This window comes from Perca flavescens, chromosome 2 (assembly GCF_004354835.1).
Source record: "Perca flavescens isolate YP-PL-M2 chromosome 2, PFLA_1.0, whole genome shotgun sequence".
Lineage (NCBI taxonomy): Eukaryota > Metazoa > Chordata > Actinopteri > Perciformes > Percidae > Perca > Perca flavescens.
Window position 1 is genome coordinate 3,989,805 of NC_041332.1, and position 11,710 is coordinate 4,001,514.

At 42.7% G+C, this 11,710-nt stretch overlaps 1 protein-coding gene across 1 annotated transcript; it reads right to left on the reverse strand.

The window, feature by feature from the left end:
• Positions 1-1,260: 1,260 nt before the first annotated feature.
• Positions 1,261-10,537, reverse strand: tomm20b (translocase of outer mitochondrial membrane 20b). The gene is made up of 5 exons (XM_028600202.1): positions 10,276-10,537; positions 8,022-8,068; positions 6,064-6,145; positions 4,048-4,190; positions 1,261-1,376 (listed from the first exon to the last, which is right to left on the reverse strand). The coding sequence occupies exons 1-5, from the start codon at positions 10,397-10,399 to the stop codon at positions 1,332-1,334; spliced, it is 441 nt and encodes a 146-aa protein (XP_028456003.1). The 5' UTR covers positions 10,400-10,537; the 3' UTR covers positions 1,261-1,331.
• Between the last annotated feature and the right edge of the window lie 1,173 nt (positions 10,538-11,710).

Consider the following 11,710-nt stretch of genomic DNA (forward strand, 5'->3'; position numbering starts at 1 on the left):
TTGGTGATAGACGAGCCAAATCAACCAATCAGATCAAACTCTTGCCGAAACCAGTCGGGAGAAGAGCAGAAACATCTTTTCCTCCGATTAAAGCCTCCAGTGCCGTTTCTGTTGCTCTTCTTTCAATGAAGGAATACTTTCTAATTCGGATAAAACTTGCTGCGATAGCTACGCTCATCTCATCCGTGGTTGTTTAGACTGAACAGTCGCTTCTCGTTGGGTCACACCTAAACCCGCCTCAGAAGCAACACTGATTGGTCGGTTGTTTAGCAAACGGCTCCAAATGTTCTCCATGATCTGCGAGTGGAGAACTGGAGCTCAGGACGGTCTCAGGAGGCTAATGTAATCTAGCTCAGAAGAAAATCTACTTTAAAGTAGTTTAATATTTCTGTTCTTTTTCCCCCCGTTATGACTCGCTGTCAAACTGCATAGGGCCAACGCACTGCAACTTAATGAATAACACACAACAAATAGACAAAAAACAAGCAAATTAAGAAAACGTCTTCATAAATTTGACAACACATGTGCAGCATTCAGCAAACGCGCTGCAAATGCACACAACACAACCAAAAACATAAATGCGCTGCAGATACAGAAACGATGCGGAAAGCACACAATCCCCGAAAACAAATGCAACGGGGGAGAAAGAGCGCTCTGCCTTTTTATTACCACGAGTTTCCAGACACGTCTCTGCTGATTGGGTATCACGCTGTGACCTGAGCCAATGAACTAGAGACACACCCACCAAACGAGAGAAAACATATCTCAGACATACTTAATATTTACGGTCTAAGGTTCTCAAAGCAGTTGCACACCGTTTCACAAGCGTTCTGAGATTGAACGTGCCCTGGCTCTCTCTCAATCTCGCATCAAATTTATGAAGAGGTTCGGATGGCATCGGACCATCTCTAGTGTTAACATATCTCCAGCCCCAAACAGAGAAACAGTCCGCTAAAAATCTGCAGATTTTCATTTAGGATCTCTGCGGATTGCTTTGGTTGTGGTGATCGACCAGTACCGAATGACGTCGGGAGTGGGGGGGAGTGGGGGAGGAGGGCGGGCTCTTTGTATGTCTCTGCCTAGTTATGATACCCCAAAAAAACGGGTCATTTAAGTAAAAAAAACAAACAAACAAAAAACCTACAAACTATCAAACCGACTTGTCGGATAAACCAGGAATTAAAAATACTAGATTCTCGTTAGGGCGCCTTGATGTGGGAAGTGATGCGCGTCGGGCCTGGAGCGATGGAGGCCGAGGCGTTTTTTTTGCAGGTCGTCATGGAGACACGAGGGAAGGAGGAAGAAAGAGGAGTCGATTCCTCTCGATCCTCTCATTCTATATCGTCCTCGCTCAGACTCTGTGCACTCACGATACGCTGCAGGAAACAAGAGAAAGAGGTGGAGAAAAAAAAACACATGAAAGAAAGATTTGTCTCTCCAACATCACAGATTCCAAGAAGCAAACATTTCATTAGCGGTGGCTTTAATGTCACGTGGCAGAAATGATTATTATTTTTAATTTTTTTTTAAGTTAGACTAGCTGTGTCTCATTCCTCGTACTCCCGTCAGTACGCCGCTAACGTGCACTGACCACTTCCTGCCGTAGTGCCACTTTGGATGGTTAGGATTGTCCCGAAAGGAACGCTTACCGGAAATTACGAGAGGGATGAGCGTGACGAACGCAACGCATTGCAGCTGATTGGACGAACGCGTCACGTGGGTTTTGGCTGCTCCCGAATTTCCAAACAGACCGTTAATGGGCGGCTCGTTCAGAACACGATCTCATATTGTACGTGACGCGTTTCTGCAAACATTTGAAGAGAGAAACAGGCCGTGCAGTTGCTGAATCTGTGTTTTTGTTTTTAATCAACAAAAGGTCGGTTTAAATGATTGGTCAGATTTTGAGGAGGCGCAGAGCCGAGCCGGCCGCTCCTCATTTGCATAAAGTAGCCTGGATTCAACTTGCCGATGTCCCCGGTCCCGCCCCTTTCACTTTGTAGTCAAGATGGCGCCCGTTTAGTGCGAGTAGGGTCCATGGTTCCACGCTGAACTTTTTGACTGTTTTTTGGCATTTCTGCCTTTATTTGATAGGTAGGGCTGTCCTCGTTTTAAGAACTCCTTAGTCGACTAACACTTATAGGACTTTGTCGACTAATCGATTAGTTGATTTAATCGACAGAGCTGTGAGCTTTGAGAGGTGGTTAAGACTAGAAAAGCACAATATAAATGTAGTTAATTAACCATCTGTAAAACTGAGTTTCTCCACAATTAATCCTGCAAAAGCACCACTTTAGATCTTGTGTTTACCATAAATGTGCTCAGAAGTTTCTTGGAAATGAGTAATTAAGCATGAATAAGCATAAAAAATGACTAATCGACTAAAGAAATCTTAGTCGACTAAGACCAAAAGGACCGATTAGTCGACTAATCGACTAAGAGGTGGCTATTGCTAGGAAAGCTGAGATATGAAACGGGACAGAGAGATCGGGGGGGAGACATGCAGAAAAACCATCACAGGTCGGACTCAAACCCCCGGACCTACTGCGTCGAGGAACAAACCTGTGCATATGTGCACCCGCTCTACCAACTGAGCTAACCGGCCACCACCTGGGTACTTTCAGTTAGAGCTGGGCAATATATCGATATTATATCGATATCGTGATATGAGACTACATATCGTCTTACATTTTGGATATTGTAATAAGTGTCTTCTCCTGGTTCTAAAGGCTGTATTACAGTAAAGTGATGCCATTTTCTGAACTTACCAGACTGTTGTAACTCTCTGTGGTATCGATATCGAGTTATTTGGTCAAAGATATCGTTATATTTGATTTTCTCCATATCGCCCAGCCCTACTTTCAGTGCACTGACTTTTTTGCGTTCATCTACTCTAAGTGTGCAAGTGGGCAGTTTGAGACACAGCCTGAATGACCTTTGAGTCCTGTCTGCAGGAGAAAGAGTGGAGTGTGTCCGTGTTGTTGTGTTGCTGAGTTGTGTTGCTGTGTTGTTGTGTTGCTGTGTTGTTGTGTTGCTGTGTTGTTGTGTTGCTGTGTTGTTGTGTTGCTGTTGTGTTGTGTTGTTGTTGCTGTGTTGTTGTGTTGCTGAGTTGTGTTGCTGTGTTGTTGTGTTGCTGTGTTGTGTTGCTGTGTTGTTGTGTTGCTGTGTTGTTGTGTTGCTGTGTTGTTGTGTTGCTGTGTTGTTGTGTTGCTGAGTTGTGTTGCTGTGTTGTTGTGTTGCTGAGTTGTGTTGCTGTGTTGTTGTGTTGCTGTGTTGTGTTGCCGTATGGTGTCTCCCCCTGCTGGTCATTCACGGTCAGTGCAGCAACACCAGGAGGGAAAAACCGAAAACAACAAGCTGGATTATTGGCTCACTTTAGCACGTTTTTGGTTGATATGGTGCATTTATGTCGTTACACACAATTCTGAGACGTGTATTTACATGAAATTAAGATGTTTACAGTTTGATTTATGTGAAATAAATATGATTTCCACATATTTTCAGACTCAACTTGGCTTTTATTTGTTTTAATATAAGCGCTGTTGGGGTTTTATTATTTATTTTTGATTTTAGTTTAGTTTATTAGACATTTTTATACCTTTGACACCTTTCTAAACATTTTTTTGTCACTTTTTTTTAACCTTTTGTTTCATTCATGGTCAGTAAACCTAATTCAAATGACATTATACTTCATTTTTGAGTTTGGGGAAAAAAAGCTGAACTTATGAACTAATTGGACTAATAGTTAAGTTCAGAGGATGTTGAGTGGATCACAGGCTGGTTCATATCAAAGTTTAGTCAGGAGACGGTTTTTAAAACCATTTAAATTCTGGGTAGCTTCAGCCTTTCAGCGTACAGCATTCACACAACGCAATTTCTTTACAAATCCCACTCTGTAGTTCCCACATGTGAAGTACCTTCCCTTCCTGTCAGATCTGTATATATTGGCCTGGATCTGTTGCCTCTGTGTGTGTGTGTGTGTGTGTGTGTGTGTGTGTGTGTGTGTGTGTGTGTGTGTGTGTGTGTGTGTGTGTGTGTGTGTGTGTGTACCTGGCTGATGCTGGGCAGTTTGGTGAGCAGCATCTGGAAGACGGGCGGAGGCAGAGTCTGCTGCAGCACCTGCAGCAGCTGCTGAGGCTGACCGCACACCGCGATGGCGTTGGTCAGGTGGTCCACGCCTTTCTCGTAGTCTCCTGCGGAGCCGAAGCACAAAACACCAGAGACATAAAGTGTTTTTATTAGGGGTCCGAGCCCGAGGGGGCATGGGAACTGCGTGTTGCTAGGCAACGCGGTTCACGTCTCCAGCGGAGCGTGGAACCCTTTCGTTTTTCTACTTATTATTATTATTATTCTGCTTCTTCTTCTCCGCCTAAAACTCCGACGGCAGCCTAAACCGTACATGGTGGGGGGTTGCAATTTTCAAGGACCTCAGGCGCAAAAATGGACCCATTTCCACCACTAGGTGGCGCTATAGCAGACAAAAACGCGTTTGGCCTATAACTCCCACACCGTACATCCGACAGTCAAAAACCATACATCCACGCGTTCCCTGGATCCAACTGAATCACGTGATATAGTGACTTTTATGCGTGAAAAATCGCAATTTATCAAAAACCTATTTTTTCGAACTCCTCCTAGACCGTGCGACCGATCTGCATGAAACTTGGAACCTAGCATCCCCAGACAGACCTGACAAAAAGTTATAAAAGGATTTTTTGTACGATAAAAATTGCGCGTATAACGCACAAACTAATTTGTGTAGCTAACTATGAAAACACCAACTTTGCCATATCTCAGCCAAAATAAATGCTATCAACACCAAACTTTAGATCATTCTTTGCCATGCCCCTCTGGAGGTGCCCCATGCGTTTTACAAAAATTGGTCACTAGGGGGCGCTACAACTACAAAAGGTTTATATCTCATGAACGGCTCATCCGATTTATACAAAATTTGATGGGTACCATGAAGGGTCAATCCTGAGGCCAACCCTAAAGTGGGGTACTGAGGCGTCGAAGTGGGCGTGGCCTGTGGGACCAAATGTGACCCAAGTCTAGATTCACCACTTACACTAATGTGAACAACTTTAAATTTACAGGGTAGATGGATAATGGGCCATGGACCGCACCTACCAAAAATTACACTTGTGGACCACTAGGTGGCGCTGTAATGTTTTTTTGTCTTTAACTCTCACAATACACATCACACATTAGACATTTTTACATCCACTTGTTCCTTTAATCAAGCTGAATTACCTGATATAGGCCAACCCCATTTCCGCGCAAAGGTTTTTTCGCAATATCGCGCAATGTGCAAAACCAACTTTTTCGAACTCGTCCTAGGCCATGCGACCGATCTGCATGAAACCTGGTAGATAGCATCTCCAGATGGACATGACAAAAAGTTATTGAAGGAATTTTGCTACGTTAAAGTATGCGCATTTGACAACAAAACAAATTTTCCTGGCTATCTACCACACACATATCATATCATATCATATCTCGGCCAAATTAAATGTTATCAGCAAATAACTTGAGGTGCTTGTTCAACATCTGACGTCACAGTCCGAAATGAGCTGGCTAACCACAACCGTTAGCATGCTAACCACAACCGTTAGCATGCTAACGCTAGCATGCTACGTCGTTCTCCACAGCAAAGCACTGCTACAACACACACTAGTTCACCATAATCTACCAAAAGAACTACTTCCATGTGCTCCCTGGTTTAGAAGAAGTCTCCCAGCTGATCCTGCCTTGGAACTGACTGAAGTTGGAGAAACAGCCTTTCTTTTACTGTCTATGGAGCTAGCTGACATGAGCTACATCTGAGCTACTGAGCATGTGCGAGTGCAATCAAAGATAGTACAGAAAAAGAAGATGAAAAGAGGTCTCACTCTGTAGCTAAAACAGAGACCTGGTGAAAAGAGGATCTGCAGCAGTGAGAGAGAGAGAGCTGTGCAGTACAACAACAATATGGTGTTTTTTGATAATTAAACCATGTAAACCTGTTCTGGTACAACCTCTAAAACCGTCTGGCGACCGACGCAGCGAGTGCAAACGCACGCTTACCCTGAGCCAGCAGCTCCTCCCCGAGCTGGATCTCCTCCAGGAAGAACTTCTGGACCGCCTCGGCGTCCTTCAGGTCCGGGAGCTGCAGGAGAGAAAACAAACAAACAAACAAACAAACAAACAAACAAACAAACAGAGGGTTTCTACCGTTTCTGTCTGGGTCCTCACAGGAGAGGCATGAAATTGAGCGTCAGCGTCAGTTCCTTGCAGGCCAAGTAGTCTAGACGCTGCTAACCGCTGTTGGCCAACAACACTGTCTCATCAGCTGATCTGCATCAGCTGGTCAACTCCCCTCGCTGCTTAAAAGGAACACGCCGACTTATTGGGACTTTAGCTTATTCACCGTAACCCCCAGAGTTAGACTAGTCCATACATACCCTTCTCATCTCTGTGTGATGTAATGCTGTCTGACGGCTCCAGCGGCATCAGGCCAGCACAGATCCTGCAGGTGAATGGTTCCAGTAATCCTACTGCTCCCAATAAGTGACAAAATAACTCCAACATGTTCCTATTTACATGTTGAGATTTATAAAGTCACAGCGTGTACAAAAAACAGCGTAACATGAGACACAGCCGTCTTCTAACCGTAAACAAACCGGGAACTATATTCTCAGGCGGAAGGATATAGTAATTTGGCGGAGTGATATTCTCGCAGCAAGCCTGTCTGAGAATATAGTTCCCGGTTTGTTTACTGTTAGAAGACGGCTGTGTCTCATGTTACGTTGTTTTTTGTACACGCTGTGACTCTATAAATCACAACATGTAAATAGGAACATGTTGGTGTTATTTTGTCACTTTTGTCACAATTAGGAGCAGTAGGCTAGTTGGAACCAGTTACCTGCAGGATCTATGCTAAGCTAAGCTAATGCTGGAGCCGTGAGACAGCATTACAGCACGCACAGAGATGAGAAGGGTATGTATGGACTAGTCTAACTCTGGGGGTTACAGTGAATAAGATAAAGTCCCAATAAGAGATGAGAAGGGTATGTATGGACTAGTCTAACTCTGGGGGTTACAGTGTATAAGATAAAGTCCCAATAAGAGATGAGAAGGGTATGTATGGACTAGTCTAACTCTGGGGGTTACAGTGTATAAGATAAAGTCCTAAACTGTGTGAGCGTTCCCTAATGCTGCTGCTGTCCTCTGACTATCTACTATTTCATGGTGCTCATGAAAGGTCATAGGTAGGGTTGGGCATCGAGAAACCGATTCCTACTTGGAATCGTTTCAAAAATTACGATTCCATCGGAATCGTTTCTTTATTGGAATCGTTTGGAGGATTTGGTTTCAAATCCGATCATCACTTCCCAATTTAACATGCGAAAGTTTTGGTTTCCGTAGCGACCAGGCGCTTGTTGTGTTGCAGCCGTGGAGCCCAGTAAGCGGTGCTCTAGCGGGGCTTTATTTTACGTTGAGAAAGCCTCCGTCAACGTGCAACCCACCTTTATGAATCAAAATAAAACTTTCCTCTTATTTGTGAAATAAGCATGTGACCCGTTTCAACTCCACCACTCAAAGAATCGAGAATCGATGAGAACCGGAATCGAAAGGAAGAATCGGAATCAGAATCGTTAAAATCCAAACGAAGCCCAACCCTAATCAGAGGACAACCTGAACAGAGCCATACCGCCAACTTTTAATTCAGAATTACAAACTTCAAATTGCAATTTATTCAATTAAAATGTCCTAAACCATTTTATTGTCATGTGTGTTCTTGACTTAATGGATCTGACAGAACTATGTTGAACTCCCCTCCATCTTACCAGAACACAGATCTCCTATCTGTGCGTGTAGATTCCTAGGTTAGAAAAGACCCTCTTTCCAGCGGTAAAATACTTCTCCAAATCATATTTTTTTATCCCTTAACCATGAAGCAGTCGGGGTCGTTCTGAACAGATTGACTGATCGGGGGAAATCAGGAAGCGTTAGAACACAACAATGGGAGAGTTTGCGCTCACCTTTGCCATGCCTGCCCTCTCTTTGGCCACCTTCTGCTTTCTCCTCCCTGCAACACAGACACCGCAAACAGTCAGAGTCACAATGATCACACTTTTACTGAATCAGAAACTCACGCTGAAGAGATCACACAGAACACACAGCTCCACGTGGTTTAAAAACTAAAGTTCTTATGTCATAAGTGGTCTGACATGTGTCCAAGTGACTAATGTGAACAAACATCTTTGAAACTGGTCCGGTATGAAGCGAGAACGCTGTAACAGGAAGCCGTGAACCGGGCTGTAATGTAACCCTACGAGACTTATGTTCAGCATCAGTCAGCGTCCACTAAAAGTTGTTGTTGCCGCTGACAGACTCAGATTATTATTCTAAGTGTCTGACAACATTATGAAAGGATCCCTACAGAGATAGAGCTTTTAGGTAAATAGTAAGATCCTTTTAGTTTAACATGAAACAGCCCCGAAATCACCATCACCAAACTCCACCAGACTCCATGTAAATAAATCAGGACTTTTAGCGTGTATAGAGCCAGCATATCTCCACCAGACTCCATGTAAATAATCAGGACTTTTAGCGTGTATAGATCCAGCATATCTCCACCAGACTCCATGTAAATAATCAGGACTTTTAGCGTGTATAGATCCAGCATATCTCCACCAGACTCCATGTAAATAATCAGGACTTTTAGTGTGTATAGAGCCAGCATATCTCCACCAGACTCCATGTAAATAATCAGGACTTTTAGCGTGCATAGAGCCAGCATATCTCCACCAGATTCCATGTAAATAATCAGGATTTTTAGCGTGTATAGAGCCAGCATATCTCCACATGTAAATGGGTGACTTAAGGAGTTTATTTCATCCAAACCAGAGTGGTGATTGTTGGAACAGTGGAAAGATGAACCAAGACGGCTTTTGGTAGTTTTATTTAGTTTCGGTCGACTTTGAATGAAGTGTGATGATAAAAGTACTGATTATTTACAGGGAGTCTGGTGAAGTTTGACAATAGCGAATTCTGGACTGTTTCATGTTGAACAAAAAAAAAGGATCAACCTCCTGACAAGTGGAATACTGCACAAGACTAGTTTGTAAGTTTAAAAGTCTTATTGGTCCTCTGCAAACACTGATAACAGGCTGATGTTCTACTCGTCAAGCAGCCTTGGGTCACCGTTCCCTGTGTAACACCCATAATCTGCATTTGGCTGTTGTGTAACAGGTTTACAAATGAGTCTGTGTTGTGTCAACAAGTTAACTGTGAGTGTGGCCATGGGGTATTGTTAAAAAGAGTGTTTGTAAATCAACAAACCACCCTTGGATAAATAGGATCAACAACATCAAGTATTTTGTTTGTTTGTTTATATGTCTCCAGTTTGGCATGAATCATCTCACTCCAATAACATATCAACCTTAGCAGTTTTAACTTTTTTCATACAGCCACATGCTATTCATTCATTCATTAAGGGAAGATGTATTACTGTTTATATCAAGGCTGGGGTAACATGATGGACTAAATCCATTAACAAAACTATAAATTCATTATTTTCGAGCCAAGGACCCATCACACATTCAACACTCATATCTACAGTTTTTTAAATGTAAAGGATTAAGGTCAGGGCCGGAAAGCGTCTGAGATTAACTCTTCTGGAGGCTAAAAACAAATGTGTCATTCTCCTTTGAACTAGCGTTGCCTGGATGGTCGACTATCAGCCGAATTAACCCAAATACCTTGTGAAATTGTGTACTGTATTGATTACGCACAGCAAGAGTATACTAATTGCTCAGTTATTGAGATGACAATTAAAACGTCTGATAATCTAACGGAGTTCGGCGTAACCGCTTCATCAAACAACCCAAAGCGGCTTGAACCGAGTGTACAGAGCCGTTTAACGCAAACGTATATGACTGTAATAAGAAGGCCATTCTCCTTTAATTAGTGTTGCTTGGTTGGTCGACTTCAAGCCGAATTAACCCGGATAGATTGTAGAATTGTGTACTGTATTGATTTACACTGCAACGTGATGCGAAATAATTAGTTAATGAGAAGAACATTAAAAACGTCTAAAAATCGAACGGAGTTCGGCGTGACCGCTTCATCAAACAACCCAAAGCCTTTAACACAAGCTTGACACCGTTACAGCCTTAACCGGCAGGCTAAAACCGAGCCGAACCAGACCGAACCACGCCAGACCGGATCCGGGCTCCGAGGCCCGATGAAGGTGAAGGTGAAGAAGAGGAGGAAGAAGAGGTCAACACTCACGTTCTCGCAGCCTGTTCTTGAAGTTGGGGTCACTGCGTCGTTTCTTGTCGAAATAGATGCAGTAACCGACGAGCAGGGCGCCGCACACCCCCGCGGCTAGCGCGCTGGTCTTCCCGCCCATCATGACTCCCGGTACCCGGTCGGTTCGAGGACGATTTCGGGTTATTTTACTGATTTTTTTCTCCGGTGATCGGTCTACGTCGGGAGACTGGCGGAGCGGCTCAGGGCAGGAAGGACCCTTAAGGACCCCGCAGTTTGACAGCTTGTGGCCGTCTGTAGAATGCCTGACTGGAAATGTGAAAATTAAAACAAATATTTTCACAGTTAAAGAAGCTGTAAATGAGCTAATACTGGCGCGCTTGAATACGTGCCAGATTTTTGGAATTCAACAATACCGCTTTTAGGAAATAACAGGAATTTAAAGGAAACTGGCGCACAAAGATTAGGACATTACGGTAAATAAAGCAATTTACCGTAATTATGACAACTGCTACAACTGGGTTATTTTCTGCAATTAGTTTTTTTTTTTTTTTTTAAATATGGAGTTATAGGAGTGCCATGACAAAAAAAAAATCTGTTAAAAGGATAAGAAATTAAATGTGGAAATATAAAAATAATAATAAGTATTTATTTCTGTATATAAGCTATTTATGTATATTAAAATATGTTCTTTTATTTTTTTGCATTTTAAATCTTCTTTTTTACTCCAAATATTTTTATCTGTGTATTGTCTATTTATTTTTTGAAAATTTTTATTATGTATTGTATATATAATTTTGACATTTAAAATGTATAAATAAATAAAATAAAATAAAATATGAAAATTAATGAAAATGCTTATAATTATTTTAAGCTCTTCGTCATCGGAGCTCTTTAAACTCTCGTCTCAGAGCTCACTTAGTAAACTCTTCTGGAGCTTTCAACCGCATCGCACAGTCTTCGACGGTGAATGGAGTCTTTGCCTCGATTGTCACGTTATACGTAAGAGTTCAAATGAGCTCAGCGGGGCGGAGTGAACATGGACATGGAGAATTTTAGATTTCAAACAAAGATCCAACTCTATGTTAAAGCTCCGATAAAACTGACTTGGTTCTAAATATGAAAATGAGAGAGACTAGTAACACAGACTACAATAACACCGATGAAAACTTAAAGGGCCCTATTTTGTGTGTCCAAAATCCACTTTTTATAGTTTAACGGCAGAAAAAAGACACACCAGAGCAGGGGGAATGAGAGGGGGAGCAGACAATTTTTGGACCACCTTTTCCAGGTCCTTCCCCATCACACAGGGTGAGCAGTGTGGGGCTGCTCAGTCACAATGGAAGCTGCCGAAATGATGTATGTGTGTACTTTGCAGGGACAGGAAACGGGAGACCTCTAGTGGCAGAAAAGGGTTGCTGAGAAATTAAATCATCAGCAGCTAAAAACGTTTCCA

Coding starts and splice junctions, on each gene's coding strand:
- tomm20b (XM_028600202.1), bottom strand. CDS start 10,399: ATGATGGGCGGGAAGACCAGCGCGCTAGCCGCGGGGGTGTGCGGCGCC. Junction 6,146..8,021: donor AGAGGGCAGGCATGGCAAAG/GTGAGCGCAAAC, acceptor TCTCTCCTGCAG/CTCCCGGACCTGAAGGACGC. Junction 1,377..4,047: donor AACTGCCCAGCATCAGCCAG/GTACACACACAC, acceptor TGTTTCCTGCAG/CGTATCGTGAGTGCACAGAG.